Source organism: Pseudorca crassidens, chromosome 9 (assembly GCF_039906515.1).
Source record: "Pseudorca crassidens isolate mPseCra1 chromosome 9, mPseCra1.hap1, whole genome shotgun sequence".
Classification (NCBI taxonomy): Eukaryota; Metazoa; Chordata; class Mammalia; order Artiodactyla; family Delphinidae; genus Pseudorca; species Pseudorca crassidens.
Genome location: NC_090304.1, coordinates 9,011,611 through 9,029,153, shown reverse-complemented (window position 1 = coordinate 9,029,153; position 17,543 = coordinate 9,011,611). Strand labels below are relative to the sequence as shown.

At 38.6% G+C, this 17,543-nt stretch overlaps 1 protein-coding gene across 1 annotated transcript in view; it reads left to right on the top strand.

Moving 5' to 3' along the window:
* The first annotated feature begins 1,998 nt into the window (after nt 1–1,998).
* Nucleotides 1,999–17,543, top strand: part of LOC137231212 (solute carrier family 22 member 10-like) — a 38,788-nt gene continuing 23,243 nt past the window's right edge. The window contains exons 1-2 of the mRNA XM_067751723.1: nt 1,999–2,400; nt 3,322–3,425. Of these exons, the coding sequence (XP_067607824.1) occupies nt 1,999–2,400; nt 3,322–3,425 (506 nt within the window). The remainder of the gene's footprint in view (nt 2,401–3,321; nt 3,426–17,543) is intronic.

The following is a 17,543-nucleotide window of genomic DNA, read 5'->3' as shown; positions in this document are numbered from 1 at the left end:
GTGGAGTGGCCAGGCTGGCGCATTCACTAGACTGGGGCTTGGGGTCAGGGCTCTATGGCTGCAGTAATTGAGGTGGCTGCACTTCTGTCAGGTATATGGGCTGCCTCACTGGCAGTATTCTCCCAGGACCTCTCTGCCCCAGATGCAGCAGTAAGATGTGCTGTGGAGTGAGCGGGGGTGGGATGTTTGCCCCCTCAGATTGGGGAGTGCAGCGAGGCGGTAGCTGCCAGTTCAAAGTTCTGTCCACCCTGATTATTGGAGCCAAAATATGTGCTCTCCTTGTGTGTAGGGTCAAGCCTCCTCCAGCTCATCTATCTGTCCCAGAGGTTCTCCCAGCCACCAAGAGGTCTTGTCTCATCCATGCAGGAACCCAGATTGGGATGTCCAGGCTGTGACTCAACCAGATAGCTCCTCAGGGTGAGGGTCTGCCCCTGCAAAATTTCCCTCTTACTTGAAGATCCCTTTCCAGGGCTGGGATCCTGACCATAGGCATTTTTTTCTGTCTTCCTCTGTTACGTGGAAATCTTTCTTGAAGCTTTGTTTGTTTAGGAGTTCTTCTGACAACTTGCATTCAGTATTCTGTGAGAATTATTCCACATGTTGATGTATTTTTCATGTGTGTAAGGATTGGTGAGCTCCACGTCCTCCCACTGCACCCTTTTGATCCCTCCCCTCTATATAGCAACTTTTAAATGACAGAGGTTAAATAATGGAAAACAGATCACTAGATGCCAAAGGTAGGAAAGGGAATGACGGGAGCAAGGGTTGGTGGTACATTTATAAGAGTACTAAAACAGGATTTCCTGTGAGAGGGAATTATTTAGTATCTGGGCTATGGCGGTGGGCACAGGAAGCTACGGGTGATAACACTATACAGTTCTAATTACATGCACACACAAACACAAGTACAGGAAAACCTGACTGGGGAAATCAGGAATAAGATCAGTAGACTGTGTCACTCTCAATGTCTTTGCTGTGATTATTATACTACAATTTTATAAATATTATTATTGGGGCAAACTGAGTGAAGTGCACACAGATTCTCATTATATTTTTTCTTGCTACTGCATGTGAATCTTCAATAATACCAATAAACACTTCAATTAAAAGTATACCAGATTGGAAGGTGTAGCATGTAAACTGTAAGTATAAGAAACCTGGAACTGTTATATTCATATAAGTAAAATACATACTGGGAATCTAGAAGCATTACTAGATGTAAAGAGGCCAGGAGCATCTTGATAAAGTGACGAATTCATCAGGATTCTGACCAGAAACGCATAAAAATCCTTAATATATTCTGTAAGGGAAAACCTCAGAAGATAAATCCTTAGGTGAGCTCACCTCTCTTTCTCCACTATCTTTATTTGAAGGAATTTAAAATTATTTTGAGTTCTGGGTGTGACTGAAACTGAAGCACATATCAGTTGCTAAAAGGTAGCAATTGTACCATATTCCACTATGCTTTAATTAGAAACAAAGGATTATATTTTGTTAATTATTGTAACTTAAAGTCAGTATAAACAAGAAAAACACTTGCTTTGTGTTCTTTCCCCAGAAAAATCATAAAGCATTCACTTCTGTGTCTCTCAAATTCCATTTTCTGGAAATGACTAAAGACTGTAGCAGGCATATTTTAGATTACTTAGAGACCATGTACCCGCCAAAGTCCAATGTTGATTTCACAGAATCACTGAGAAGAAGCACGTTAAGTGAGTAAACCTTTAAACAGATTTAATGTTCATCAGATAGAAGTATCTTTGGTAAATAATTTTCTCTATGACTTTACTTAAAAAACTAATACCTCGTGATTCCAGACAGATTGGGGAAACTGCTTACGATGTTCTGGTGCAGTAGCAAAGTGACGAGAACCATTGATGAGAAACTGATGTGAGGTCACATAGATTTAGTGTGAGTTAATGAAAGGAAACATTTTTCTCCCTTTGAACTTACCTCTACAAATTCATTGTGAGTTTTCTTGAAAATTGCCTCTTCACAATGGCTTTTGAGGAGCTTCTGAATGAAGTTGGTGGCCTGGGAAAATTCCAGATCCTTCAGATGGTTTTCGTTCTTCCTCCGGTCATGATAGCAGCCTGTCACATACTGCTGGAAAACTTCACTGCAGCCATTCCTGGTCATCGCTGCTGGGTCCCCATCCTTGATAATGACACTGTCTCTGATAATGACACTGGGATCTTCAGCCCTGATGTCCTCCTGAGAATCTTCATCCCGTTGGATTCTAACTTGAAACCAGAGAAATGTCATCGTTTCCTCCTCCCCCAGTGGCAGCTCCTTCAACTGAACGGGACCTTCCCCAACATGAGTGACCTGGACACGGAGCCCTGTGTGGACGGCTGGGTGTATGACCGAAGCTCCTTCTCCTCCACCATCGTGACTGAGGTAAAGGCCCCATTTACCTCTTCTGAGTACGTGGTGTGGGTGTTTAGAATAACATGAATAGGCACTGTTCAAATATTCAGTTACTGAGTAGCTAGTATAACCAGCTCTCTTTTATTCTTTCAGTGATTGTTTATCTTTTTAATTGCCAAACACTTACATTACAACTGAGGATGATGAAATCAACAAACTGCTCATGAATTTTACTATCACAAAGCTTAAAATTTAATATGAAGATTGACGTTTAGACAAGGACATACTTGATATAATGTGTGAAACATTATTCTTATTCATTATTATTTTTTTTGTGGTACGCGGGCCTCTCACTGTTGTGGCCTCTCCCGTCGCGGAGCACAGGCTCTGGACGCGCAGGCCCAGCAGCCATGGCTCACGGGCCCAGCCTCTCCGTGGCATGAGGGATCCTCCCGGACCGGGGCACGAACCCGTGTCCCCTGCATCGGCAGGCGGACTCCCAACCACCGCGCCACCAGGGAAGTCCTGAAAAATTATTCTTGGTCACTTGTTCTCAGTCTAGTTGCAATTGGAAATATTTGTATTAACTTAAAAAAATTCCTTTTCCTGACTAATTGTCAGAGAAACAAATCAGAATGTATTTCACTATAGATGTGATCCAGGCATCAATGATTAAAAAAAAATAAACAAACCTCAATTTTTCCAATGTGTGACAAAGATTGAGAACCACTGAGGTATGCAGTGCTCAGTCAATATGAAGACTGTCCCTGGTATAACCTGGTAGAGTGAGCTGAGGATCTAGCGAAAGCCATACTTAAGCTGAGACATGAATGATACAGATGAGTAGATGTAGTAAAGGAAACCAGAGGGCGTGTTCACTGAGGGCTATTGGAGTCAGTGCGCATCGAATGGTAAAAGATGCTCCTCTGTGCTGGTTTCCTTCTCTTCCAGTGGAACCTCGTATGTGATTATCAGTCACAGAAACCAGTGGTTCAATCCCTATTCATGGCTGGAATGCTGGTGGGGGGCCTCATATATGGCCATCTCTCAGACAGGTGAGTGTCTCCAGATCACTGCTGCCATTCCTCTGTGGTGTTTTCACAGTTTATGATTAATTGCTTCATAAAGATTCTTTATTGAGTCCCAATATACAATTTATACTGTTGTGGGTTGCCTTGGTTCCAAGGGAGCTATAGATGGAAATGCAGAATTAGAATCATTGTGATGAGTGTCATTTTGTTGCCACAGAGCTCTCTGTACTGGTCACATAAATGGCCTCTTCGTAAGATCTGGGTGCATTTCAGAAGAGTAGTTTGAGGTGAGTTACCATAAACTTCATTTATAAAGGTGAGAAGGAGTTACCAATGGGAAGTGAGAGGAAGGTGCTTCAAGATAGGAGGTTCTGCCTGTTTGAAGAAACAGCATTGTAGGCCTTTCCCAAGGATTCAGTGAGCTAAATGTTTGTGGGTTCTCACATTAGTCCTCATATCATGGTTACCCCACTGTAATTAGTATTGATTTCTATAAAATTTGTGTGCTCAGTGAGATGGTACTGAAGTTGAATTAGAAATAATTGTGGCTATAATCTGTATGTTTAATTTTGTAAGAGATAAAAAGCCTCATTAGAGGTAATACTTTCAACAATATAAGGTAACTAATCTATAGAACTCAGGAGTCATACTTTTTGGAGTCAGAAGTTTGGGTTATCCTGTGCCTGGCAGGGGTCATCCAAAAGTAAGAGGACCAGCATGGCTGCCACATACTCAAGTCTCCCATAGGGGAAATGGGAGGCTTAAAGTACCCCTTGTCATCTGTAAGCCTAACGTCCTTTAATCTTACAGCTGAAAATTCTGGACTCTGAATGTGTCACCTCTCGAATCATGATTCTGTTCTATTGGTTTATCTGTCTCTTTATATGCCAGTACCATACTCTTTTGATTATTATAGCTTTGTAATATAGCTTGAAATAGACAGTGTTCTGCTTCTAGCTTGGATCTTCTTTGTCAGGATTGCTTTGACTATTTGGGTTCATTTGTGATTTCATATAAATTTTTGGACAGTTTTTTTCTGTTTCTGTGAAAGATGCCACTGGAATTTTGATAGATATTGCACTTAATCTATAGATGGCTCTGGGTAGTGTGAACATTTTAAAAATATTAATTTTTCTCATCCATGAACATGAGTTCTTTCCATTTATTTTTGTCCACTTCAATTTCTTTCATCATCTTGTTTTTTTCAGTGTCCAGATCTTTCATCTCCTTAATCATTTTATTGTTTTTGATGCTATAGTAAATGGGATTGTTTCTTTTATTACTGTTTTCAGATATTTCATTGTTGGTATATAGAAATGTGTTTGATTTTCATAAGTTGATTTTGTTTCCTGCAACTGTACTGAATTTGTAGACAAGTTCTAACAAAGTTTTTGGTTGAGTCTTCAGGGTTTTCTATATACAAGTTCATATCATCTGTAACAAAAAGAATATAATTCCTTCTTTCCCATTTGAATACATTTTACTTCTTTTTCTTGTCTGATAGCTCTGATTAGGACTTCCAGGATTATGCTGATAGGAGTGGTGTGAGTGGGCTCCCTTTATTCCCTTGAACTTAGAGGAAAATCTTGCAAACTGTCACTACTGAGTATGATGTTATCTGAAGGTTTGTCATATATCACTTTTATTGTGTTGAGTTATGTTTCTTCTACACCTAATTAATCGAGCATTTTTACCATGAAAGGATATTGTATTATATAAATGGATTTTTCTTTATCTTTTGAAATGATCATATGATTTTTAACTTTCATTCCATTAATATAGTGTATCACGTATATTGATTTCCATATGTTGAACTCCTTGCATCTTAGGGGTGAATCACACTTCATCATATTGTATGACCCTTTTAATGTGCTGTTAAATTTGGTTTGCTATTATTTTGATGAGAAATTTTTTGCATCTATATTCATCAGAGATGTTGGACTGTAGTTTTCTTGTTGTGTCCTTATCTGATTTTGATATCTTGAAAATGGTGGTCTTCTAAAATGAGTTTGACCATAATTCAAAAAGATACATGTACCACAAAGTTCATTGAAGCACTATTTACAATAGCCAGGACATGGCAGCAACCTAAATGTCCATCGACAGATGAATGGATGAAGAATATGTGGCACATATAGACAATGAAATATTACTCAGCCATGAAAAGGAACGAAATTGAGTTATTTGTAAGGTGGATGGACCTAGAGTCTGTCATACACAGTAAAGTAAGTCAGAAAAACAACAGGAAAATGTATGCTAGCACACATGTATGGAAACTAAAAAAATTGTACTGATGAACCTAGTGGCAGGGCAGGAATAAAGACGCAGACATAGAGAACAGGCTTGAGGACACAGGGGGAAGGGGAAGCTGGGACGAAGTGAGAGAGTAGCATTGACATATATACACTACGAAATGTAAAATGGATGGCTAATGGGAAGCTGCTGCATAGCACAGGGAGATCAGCTCGGTGCTTGGTGATGACCTAGAGGGGTGGGATAGGGAGGGTGGGAGGGAGGCTCAAGAGGGAAGGGATGGGGGATATATGTATACATAGAGCTGATTCACTTTGTTGTACAGCAGAAACTAACACAACCTTGTACAGTAATTATACTTCAATAAAGATATTAAATAAATAAATAAATAAATAAATAAAATGAGTTTGAGACTGTATTCTCCTCTTTAGTGTTTTGGAAATGTTTGAGAAGAGTTGGTGTTTATTCTTCAAATATTTGTAAGAATTCACCTGTTAAATTATCAGGTCTTTTAAAAAAAGTTTAAATATAGTCAATTTATAGTATTGTATTAGTTTCAAGTACATAAAATTGTGATTCAATATTTTTATAGATTATATTCCATTTAAAGTTATTACAAATTAACAGCTACATTTACCTGTGCTCTACAATTTATCCTTGTGGCTTATATATTTTATTCATAGTAGTTTATGTCTCTTAATCTCATCCCCTATCTTGCCTCCCCCGCCCTTCCCTTGCCCCATTGGTAACCACTAGTTTGTGAGTCTGTTTCTGTATAATTACATAATTCATTTGTATTATTTTTTAGATTCCACATATAAATGAAAGCACAGAGTATTTGTCTTTTTCTGTCTGACTTTTTTCTCTAAGCATAATACTCTGTAGGCCCATCCACAGTGTTGCAAATTTTAGAATTTCCTTCTTTTTTTTTTTTTTTGCGGTACGCAGGCCTCTCACTGTTGTGGCCTCTCCCGTTGCGGAGCACAGGCTCCGGATGCGCAGGCTCAGCGGCCATGGCTCACGGTCCCAGCCGCTCAGCGACATGTGTGATCCTCCCGGACCGGGGCACAAACCCGTGTCTCCTGCATCGGCAGGCAGACTCTCTACCACTGCGCCACCAGGGAAGCCCCTCCTTCTTTTTTATCATTGAGTAATATTCCATTGTATGTAGACATATGTGTGTGTGTATATATATATATATATATATATATAAAATATCTTCTTCATTCATTCGTCTGTTGATGGACACTTAGGTTGCTTTCATATCTTTTCTATTGTAAATAATGCTGCTATGAACATTTGTATGCACTTATCTTTTTGAATGGTGTATTGTTTCTTTTCAGATATGTATCCAGAAGTGGTATTGCTGGATCATACAGTAGTCTATTTCTAGTTTTTTGAGGAAACTCCATACTGTTTTACATAGTTTCTGCACCAATTCACATTCCCACCAACAATGTATAAAAGTTCCCTTTTCTCCATATTTTCACCAAGAGTTGTTGTTTGTGGTCTGTTTCATGATAAGTATTTGATAGCTTTGAAGTGATATCTCATTGTGATTTGGATTTGCCTTATCTGATGATTCCTAGTGTTGAGTATCTTTTCATGTGCCAGTTGGTCATCTGTTTTTGTATTTGGAAAAATGTCTAATCAGTTCTTCTGCCCATTTTTATATAGGGTTGTTTACTTTTCTTGATATTGAGTTATATATGTTGTTTAAATATTTTGGATATTTTCTTTTGAGGATGGGTGAGGTTTTGATTAGTGATTCAATATCTTTCATCATTATTGGTGTGTTCAGATACTGAACTTGCTAATGTTTCTGTCTTGGTAGATTGTATGTTTCTAGAAATTTTTCTATTTATTCTAGGTTATCCACCTTGCCACTTATAAATATCTGCAGTAGCCTCTTTGTATCTCTGTAGTATCAGCTGTAATCTATCTGCTTTCATTTTAAATTTTTTAATTTAAATATTCTCTCATTTTCTTAGTCAAATAAGTTTCTCAATCTTGTTTGCTTTTTCAAAAAATCGCGACTTGGTTTTGTTGATGGTTTCTATTGTTTTCCTAGTTTCTATTTTATTTATTTCTGAACTGCTATTAGTTATTTCTTTCCTTCTGCTAACATTGGGCTTAGTTTCTCCTCTTTTCCAGTTCCTTCAGGTGTAAATTAATGTTATTTGAGAGCTTTCTTTTTTTAAAACATCTTTATTGAACTATAATTGCTTTACATTGTTGTGTTAGTTTCTGCTGTATAAAAAAGTGAATCAGCTATACATATACATATATCCCCAAATCCCCTCCCTCTTCGTCTCCCTCCCACCCTCCCTATCCCACCCCTTTAGGTGGACACAAAGCACTGAGCTGATCTCCCTGTGTTATGCAGCTGCTTCCGACTAGCTATCTGTTTAACATTTGATAGTGTATATATGTCAATGCCACTCTCTCACTTCATCCCAGCTTACCCTTCCCCCTCACCATGTCCTCAAGTTCATTCTCTACATCTCCATCTTTATTCCTGTCCTGCCCCCAGGTTCTTCAGAACCATTTGGTTTTTTTTAGATTCCAAACATATGTGTTAGCCTACGGTATTTGTTTTTCTCTTTCTGATTTACTTCACTCTGTATGACAGATTCTAGGTCCATCCACATCACTACAAATAACTCATTTTCATTTCTTTTGATGGCTGAGTAATATTCCATTGTATATATGTGCCACATCCCATTTATCCATTCATCTGTTGATGGACACTTAGGTTGCTTCCATGTCCTCGCTACTGTAAATAGTGCTGCAATGAACATTGTGGTACATGACTCATTGAATTATGGTTTTCTCATAGTGCATCCCCAATAGTGGGATTGCTGGATCATATGGTAGTTTTATTTTTAGTTTATTTTTAAAATTTTTTTAATTTTTAGTTTTTTAAGGAACCTCCATACTGTTCTCCATAGTGGCTGTATCAATTTACATTCTCACCAACAGTGCAAGAGGGTTCCCTTGTCTCCACACCTTCTCCAGCATTGTTTGTAGATTTTTTGATGTTGGCCTCACACCTGACTGGTGTGAGGTGATACATCATTGTAGTTTTGATTTGCATTTCTCTAATGATTAGTGATGTTGAGTATCCTTTCATGTGTTTGTTGGCAATCTGTATATCTTCTTTTTTTTTTTTTAACATCTTTATTGGAGTATAATTGCTTTACAATGGTGTGTTCACTTTCTGCTTTATAACAAAGTGAGTCAGTTATACATATACATATGTCCCCATATCTCTTCCCTCTTGCATCTCCCTCCCTCCCACTCTACCTATCCTACCCTGCTAGGTGGTCACAAAGCACCGAGCTGATCTCCCTGTGCTATGTGGCTGCTTCCCACTAGCTATTTGTTTTACGTTTGGTGGTGTATGTAGGTTCATCCCACTCTCTCACTTTGTCCCAGCTTACCCTTCCCCCTCCCGTATCCTCAAGTCAATTCTCTAGTAGGTCTGCATCTTTATTCCTGTCTTGTCCCTAGGTTCTTCTGACCATTTTTTTCCTTAGATTCCGTATATATATGTGTTAGCATACGGTATTTGTTTTTCTCTTTCTGACTTAATTCACTCTGTATGACAGATTCTAGGTCCATCCACCTCACTACAAATATCTCAATTTCATTTATTTTTATGGCTGAGTAATATTCCATTGTATATATGTGCCACATCTTCCTTATCCATTCATCTGATGATGGACAGTTAGGTTGCTTCCATGTCCTGGCTATTGTAAATAGAGCTGCAGTGAACATTTTGGTACATGACTCTTTTTGAATTATGGTTTTCTCAGGGTATATGCCCAGTAGTGGGATTGCTGGGTCGTATGGTAGTTCTATTTGTAGTTTTTTAAGGAAACTCCATACTGTTCTCCATAGTGGCTGTATCAATTTACATTCTCACCAACAGTGCAAGAGTGTTGCCTTTTCTCCACACCCTCTCCAGCATTTATTGTTTGTAGATTTTTTGATGATGTCCATGCTGATTGGTGTGAGATGATACCTCATTGTAGTTTTTTTTTTTTTGGGGGGGGGTATGCGGGCCCATTTTTTCTAGGTATTTTTTGATTTCCTCTTTGATTTCTTCAGTGATCTCTTGGTTGTTTAGTAGTGTATTGTTTACCCTCCATGTGTTTGTATTTTTTATGGATTTTTTCATGTAATTGATATCTTGTCTCATAGCGTTGTGGTCGGAAAACATACTTGATACAATTTCAATTTTCTTAAATTTACTAAGGCTTTATTTGCGGCCCAAGATATGATCTATCCTGGAGAATGTTCCATGAGCACTTGAGAAGAAAGTGTATTGTGTTGTTTTTGTATGGCATGTCCTATAAATATCTATTAAGTCCATCTTGTTTAATGTATCATTTAAAGCTTGTGTTTCCTTACTTGTTTTCATTTTGGATGATCTGTCCATTGGTGATAGTGGGGTGTTAAAGTCCCCTACTATGATTGTGTTACTGTTGATTTTCCCTTTCACGGCTGTTAGCATTTGCCTTATGTATTGAGGTGCTCCTATGTTGGGTGCATAAATATTTACAATTGTTATATCTTCTTCTTTGATTGATCCCTTGATCATTATGTACTGTCCTTCTTCGTCTCTTGTAATACTCTTTACTTTAAAATCTATTTTGTCTGATATGAGAATGGCTACTCCAGCTTTCTTTTGATTTCCATTTGCATGAAATATCTTTTTCTATCCCCTCACTTTCAGTCTGAATGTGTCCCTAGGTCTGAAGTGGGTCTCTTGTAGACCGCATATATACGGGTCTTATTTTCATATCCGTTCAGCCAGTTTATATCTTTTGATTGGAGCATTTAATCCTTTTACATTTTAAGTAATTATCGATATGTATGTTCCTATTACCATTTTCTTAATTGTTTTGCATTTGTCCTTGTAGGTCTTTTCCTTCCCTTGTGTTTCCTGCCTAGAGAAATTCCTTTAGCATTTGTACAGCTGGTTTGGTGGTGCCAAATTCTGTTAATTTTTTGCTTGTCTGTAAAGGTTTAATTTCTCTGTTGAATCTGAATGAGATCCTTACTGGGTAGATTAATCTTGGTTGTAGATTTTCCCCTTTCATCACTTTAAATATATCCTACCACTTCCTCCTGGCTTGCAGAATTTCTGCTGAAAGATCACCTGTTCAACTTATGGGGATTCCCTTGTACATTATTTGTTGCTTTTCCCTTGCTGCTTTTAATATTTTTTCTTGGTATTTAATTTTTGATAGTTAGATTAATATGTGTCTTGGCGTGTTTCTCCTTGGAATTATCCTGTATGGAGTCTCTGCACTTCCTGGACTTGATTGACTCTTTCCTTTTCCATATTAGGGAAATTTTCAACTATAATCTCTTCAAATATTTTCTCAGACCCTTTCTTTTTGTTTACTACTTCTGGGACCCCTATAATTCAAATAGTAGTGCATTTAATGTTGCCCCAGATGTCTCTGATACTGTCTCACTTCTTTTCATTGTTTTTTCTTTATTCTGCCCTGCAGCAGTTGTTTACATTATTTTATCTTCCAGGTCACTTATCCGTTCTTCTGCCTCAATTTTTCTGCTATTGATTGATGCAGGGTTCATCAACTTGATTGTGGGGATTTAGTCCACTGCTCCTGAGGCTGCACAGAGAAATTTCCCTTTCTCTTCTTTGTTCGCACAGCTCCTGGGGTTCAGCTTTGGTTTTGGCCACACCTCTGGATGTACCTCGCTCTCAGGCATCTGTTCCCCACAGGAAGGAAGGGGTTAAAGCAGTGGCTGATTAGGGGGCTCTTGCTTACTCATGCCAGGAGCAGAGAGGGGTACGGTGGTTTTAACTGGAATGCGGGGTGAGCCTGTGGTGGCAGAGGTCACCGTGATGTTGCAGCAGCCTGAGGTGTGTAGTGTTTTCTCCTCGGGAAGTTGTCCCTGGATCACGAGACCTGGCAGTGACGTGCTGCACATGTTCCCGGGGGAGTGTGTGTGGATAGTGACCTGTGCTTGCACACAGGATTCTTTGTGGCTGCAGCAGCAGTGTTAGCATTTCACGCCTGTCTCTGGAGCTCGTTTAGGCAGTGCTCTGCCTTCTGTGGGCAGACAGGGAAGGAATCCCCTCTCCTCACGCACCCTGAAACAATGGTCTCTTGCCGCTTTGGCAGGTCCAGACTTTTTCCCGGACTCCCTCCCAGCTAGCTGTGGTGCACTAGCCCTCTTCAAGCTGCGTTCATGCAGCCAACTCCAGTCCTCTCCCTGGGATCTGACCTCTGAAGCCCAAGCCTCAGTTCCCAGCCCCCACCCGCCCTGGGGGGTGAGCAGACAATCCTCTCAGGCTGATGAGTGCTGGTCAGCACTGATCCTCTGTGTGGGAATCTCTCTGCTTTCCCCTCTGCATCCTTGTTGCTAAGCTCTCCTCTGGGTCTCTGAAGCTTCTCCCCCGCCACTCCCTGTCTCTGCCAGTGAAGAGGCTTCTTAGTGTTGGAAACTTTTCCTCCTTCACAGCTCCCTCCCAGGGGTGCAGGTTCCATCCCTATTATTTTGTCTCTGTTTTTTATTTTTCTTATGCCCTACCCAGGTATGTGTGGATTTTCTTGCCTGTTGGGAAATCTGAGGTCTTCTTCCAGCGCTCAGTAGGTGTTCTGTAGGAGTTGTTCCACATGTAGATGCATTTTTGTTGTATTTGTTGGGAAGAAGGTGATCTCCACCTCTTACTAGTCTGCCTTCTTGAAGGTCCCCCTCTAGTTATCTATTTTATACATATCAGTGTATATATGTCAATCCCAATCTCCCAATTCATCCCAACACACACCCGTCCACTTTCGCCGCTTGGTGTCCATACATTTGTTCTCTACATCTGTGTCTTTATTTCTGCTTTGCAAACTGGTTCATCTGTACCATTTTTCTAGATTCCACATATATGTGTTAATATACTACTTTTGTTTTTCACTTTCTGACTTACTTAAATCTGTATGACAGTTGCTACATCCATCCACGTCTTTATAAATGACCCAATTTCGTTCCTTTTTAAGGCTGAGTAATATTCCATTGTATATATGTACCACATCTTCTTTACCCATTCATCTGTCGATGGGCATTTAGGTTGCTTCCATGATCTGGCTATTGTAAATAGTGCTGCAATGAACATTGGAGTGCATATGACTTTTTGAATTAGGTTTTTCTCTGGGTATGTGCCCAGTAGTGGGATTGCTGGGTTGTAATGCAGCTCTATTTTTAGTTTTTTAAGGAACCTCCATGCCATTCTCCATAGTGGCTGTATCAATTTACACTCCCACCAATAGATGCAAGAGGGTTCCCATTTCTCCACACCCTCTCCAGTATTTGTGGTTTGTAGACTTTCTAGTGATGTCCATTCTAACTGGAGTGAGGTGATACCTCATTGTAGTTTTAATTTTCATCTCTCTAATAATTAGTGATGTTGAGCAGCTTTTCATGTGTCTCTTGGCCATCTGTATGTCTTCTTTGGAGAAATGTCTATTTAGGTCTTCTGCCCATTTTTGGATTGGGTTGTTTGTTTTTTTAATATTGAACTGCATGAGCTGTATGTATATTTTGGAGATTAATCCATTGTCTGTTGCTTCTTTTGCAAATATTTTCTCCCATTCTGAGGGTTGTCTTTTTGTCTTGTTTATAGTTTGCTTTGCTGTGCAAAAGCTTTTAAGTTTTGTTAGGTCCATTTGTTTATTTTTGTTTTTATTTCCATTACTCTAGGATGTGGGTCAAAAAAGATCTTGCTGTGATTTATGTCAAACAGTGTTCTTCCTATGTTTTCCTGTAAGAGTTTTATAGTGTCTGGTGTTACATTTAAGTCTTTAATCCATTTTGAGTTTTTTTTTTGTGTGTGTGTATGGTGTTAGGGAGTGTTCTAATTTCATCATTTTACATGAAGCTGTCCAGTTTTCCCAGCATCACTTATTGAGGAGTGTGTCTTTTCTCCATTGTATATCCTTGCCTCCTTTGTCATAGATTAGTTGACCATATGTGTGTGAGTTTATCTCTGGGCTTTCTATCCTGTACCATTTATCTATATTTCTGTTTTTGTGCCAGTACTAAATTGTCATAATTACTGTAGCTTTGTAGTATAGTCTGAGGTCAGGGAGTATTATTCCTCTGGCTCCGTTTTTTTCCCTGAAGATTGCTTTGGCTATATGGGGCCTTTGTGTCTCCATACAAATTTTAAGATTTTTTTGTTCTGGTTCTGTAAAGAATTCTGTTGGTAATTTGAATCTGTAGATTGCTTTGGGTAGTATTGTCATTTTCACAATATTGGTTATTCCATTGCAAGAACATGGTATATCTCTCCATCTGTATCATCTTTGATTTCTTTCATCAGTGTCCTACAGTTTCCTGAGTACATGTCTTTTACCTCCTTAGCTAGGTTTATTCCTAGGTATTTTATCCTTATTTTTGCAGAGGTGAATGGGATTGTTTCCTTAATTTCTCTTTCTGATCTTTCATTGTTAGTGTATACGAATGCAAGAGATTTCTGTCCATTAATTTTGTATCCTGCAATTTTACCAAATTCATTGATTAGCTCTAGTAGTTTTCTGGTAGCATCTTAGGATTCTCTATGTATAGTATCATGTCAACTGCAAACAGTGACAGTTTTACTTCTTCTTTTCCAATTTGTATTCTTTTATTTCTTTTTCTTCTCTGATTGTCATGGCTAGGACTTCCAAAACTATGTTGAATAATAGTGGCGAGGGTACACATCCTTATCTTGTTCCTGGTCTTAGAGGAAATGCTTTCAATTTTTCACCATTGAGAATGATGTTTGCTATGGGTTTGTCACATATGGCCTTTATTATGTTGAGATAGGTTCCCTCTATGCCCGGTTTCTGGAGAGTTTTTATCATAAATTGTTGTTGAATTTTGTCAAAAGCTTTTTCCGCATCTATTGAGATGATCATATGGTTTTTATTTTTCAATTTGTTAATACGGTGAATCACACTGATTTATTTGTGTATATTGAAGAATACTTGCATCACTGGGATGAATCCCACTTGATCATGGTCTATGATGCTTTTAATGTGTTGTTGGATTCTGTTTGCAAGTATTCTGTTGAGGATTTTTGCATCTATATTCATCAGTGATATTGGTCTGCAATTTTCTTTTTTTGTAGTGTTTACCTGTTTATATTTCCTATTTCTCCCTGGTTCAGTCTTGGAAGGTCATACCTTTCTAAGAATTAGTCCATTTCTTCCTGGTTGTCCAGTTTATTGGCATAGAATTGATTGTTGTAGTTTCTTAGGATGCTTTGTATTTCTGCAGTGTCTGTTGTAACTTCTCCTTTTTCATTTGTAATTTTATTGATTTGCGTCCTCTGCCTCTTTTTCTTGATGAGTCTGGCTAAATATTTATCAATTTTGTTTATCTTCTCACAGAACCAGCTTTTAGTTTTATTGATCTTTGCTATTGTTTTCTTTGTTTCTATTTCATTTATTTCTGCTCTGATCTTTATGATTTCTTTCCTTCTACTAACTTTGGGTTTTGTTTGTTCTTTCTCTAGTTCCTTTAGGTGTAAGGTTAGATTGTTTATCTGAGACTTTTCTTGTTTCTTGAGGTAGGATTATATTTGCTATAAACTTCCCTCTTAGAACTGCTTTTGCTGCATCCCATAGGTTTTGGATCATCGTGTTTTCGTTGTCATTTGTCTCTAGGTATTTTTTGATTTCCTCTTTGATTTCTTCAGTGATCTCTTGGTTATTTAGTAACGTATGGTTTACCCTCCATGTGTTTGTGTATTTTACTTTATTCCCCCTGCAATTTATTTCTAATTTCATAGAGTTTTGGTTAGAAAGATGCTTGATATGATTTCAACTTTCTTAAATTTACTGAAGCCTGATTTGTGACCCAAGATGTCATCTCACCTGGAGAATGTTCCGTGTGCACCTGAGAAGAAAGTGAAATCTGTTGTTTTCGGATGGAATGTCCTATAGATATCAGTGAAATCTATCTGGTCTATTGTGTCATTTAAAGCCTTTGTTTCCTTATTAATTTTCTGTTTGGATGATCTGTCCTTTGTTTAATGTGAGGTGTTAAAGTCCCCAACTATTATTGTGTTACTGTAGATTTCCTCTTTTATAGCAGTTAGCATTTGCCTTATGTATTGAGGTGCTCCTAAGTTGGATGCATATATATTTATAATTGTTATAACTTCTTGTTGGATTAATCTCGTGACCATTAAGTAGTGTCCTTCCTTGTTTCTTATAACATTCTTTATTTTAAAGAGTATTATGTCTGATATGAGTATTGCTGCTCCAGCTTTCTTTTGATTTCCATTTGCATGGAATAACTTTTTCCATCCCCTCACTTTCAGACTGTATGTGTCCCTAGGTCTGAAGTGGGTCTCTTGTAGACAGCATATATATGGGTCTTCTTTATGTATCCATTCAGGCAGCCTGTGTCTTTTGGCTGGAGCATTTAATCCATTCGCAATGAAAGTAATTATCAGTATGTATGTTCCTATTACCATGTTAAAAATTATTTTGGTTTTGTTTTTGTAGGTCCGTTTCTTCTCTTGTGTTTCCCACTTAAAGAAGTTCCTTTAACATTTGTTGTAGAGCTGGTTTGGCTGTGCTGAGTTCTTTTAGTTTTCGTTTGTCTGTAAACCTTTCGATTACTCTGTTGAATCTGAATGAGATCCTTGCTGGCTAGAGTAATCTTAGTTGTAGGTTCTTCCCTTTCATCACTTTAAATATATCATGCCACTCTCTTCTGCCTTGTAGATTTTCTGCTAAGAAATCAGCCACTACCTTATAGGAGTTCCCTTGTATGTTATTTGTCATTTTTCCCTTGTTGCTTTCAATAATTTTTCTTTGTCTTTAATTTTTTCGATTTGATTACTGTGTGTCTTGGCATGTTTCTCCTTGGGTTTATTCGCCTGGGAGTCTCTGGCTTGGATGAACAATCATCCAAGTGCTTCCTGGACTTGGATGGCTATTTCCTTTCCCATGTTAGGGAAGTTTTCAACTATAATCTCTTCAAATATTTTCTTGTGTCCTTTCTTTTTCTCTTCTCCTTTGGGGACCCTTATAATGTGAATGCTGGTTTATTAATGTTGTCCCAGATGTCTCTTAGGCTCTCTTCATTTCTTTTCATTCTTTTTTCTTTATTCTTTCCATGGCAGTGATTTCCACCATTCTATCTTCCAGGTCACTTGTCCGTCCTTCTGCCTCAGTTATTCTGCTATTGATTCCTTCTAGTGTATTTTTTTCATTTCAGTTATTGTATTGTTCATCTCTGTTTGTTTGTTCTTTAATTCTTCTAGGTGTTTGTCCTTTAATTCTTCTAGGTCTTTGTTAAACATTTCTTACATCTTCTCGATCTTTGCCTCCATTCTTTTTCTGAGGTCCTGGATCATCTTCACTATCATTATTTTGAATTCTTTTTCTGGAAGGTTGCCTATCTCCACTTCATTTAATTGTTTTTCAGGGGTTTTACCTTGTTCCTTCATCTGGTACGTAGCCCTCTGCATTTTCATTTTGTCTGTTCTTCTGTGAATGTGGTTTTCCTTCTACATGATGCAGGATTTTAGTTCTTCTTGCTTCTGCTGTCTGCCCTCTAGTGGATGAGGCTATCTAAGAGGCTTGTGGAAGCTTCCCGATGGTAGGGGCTAGTGTGGGTAGAGCTGCATGTTGCTCTTTTGGGCAGAGCCCAGTAAAACTTTAATCTGCTTGTCTGCTGATCAGTGGGGCTGAGTCCCCTCCCTGTTGGTTGTTTGGCCTGTGATGACATAGCATTGGAGGCTACAGGCTCTTTGGTGGGGCTAATGGCAGACACTGGGAGGGCTCATGCCAAGGAGTATTTCCCAGAATTCCTGCTTCCAGTGTCCTTGTCCCCACTGTAAGCCACAGCCCTGTCCTCTGC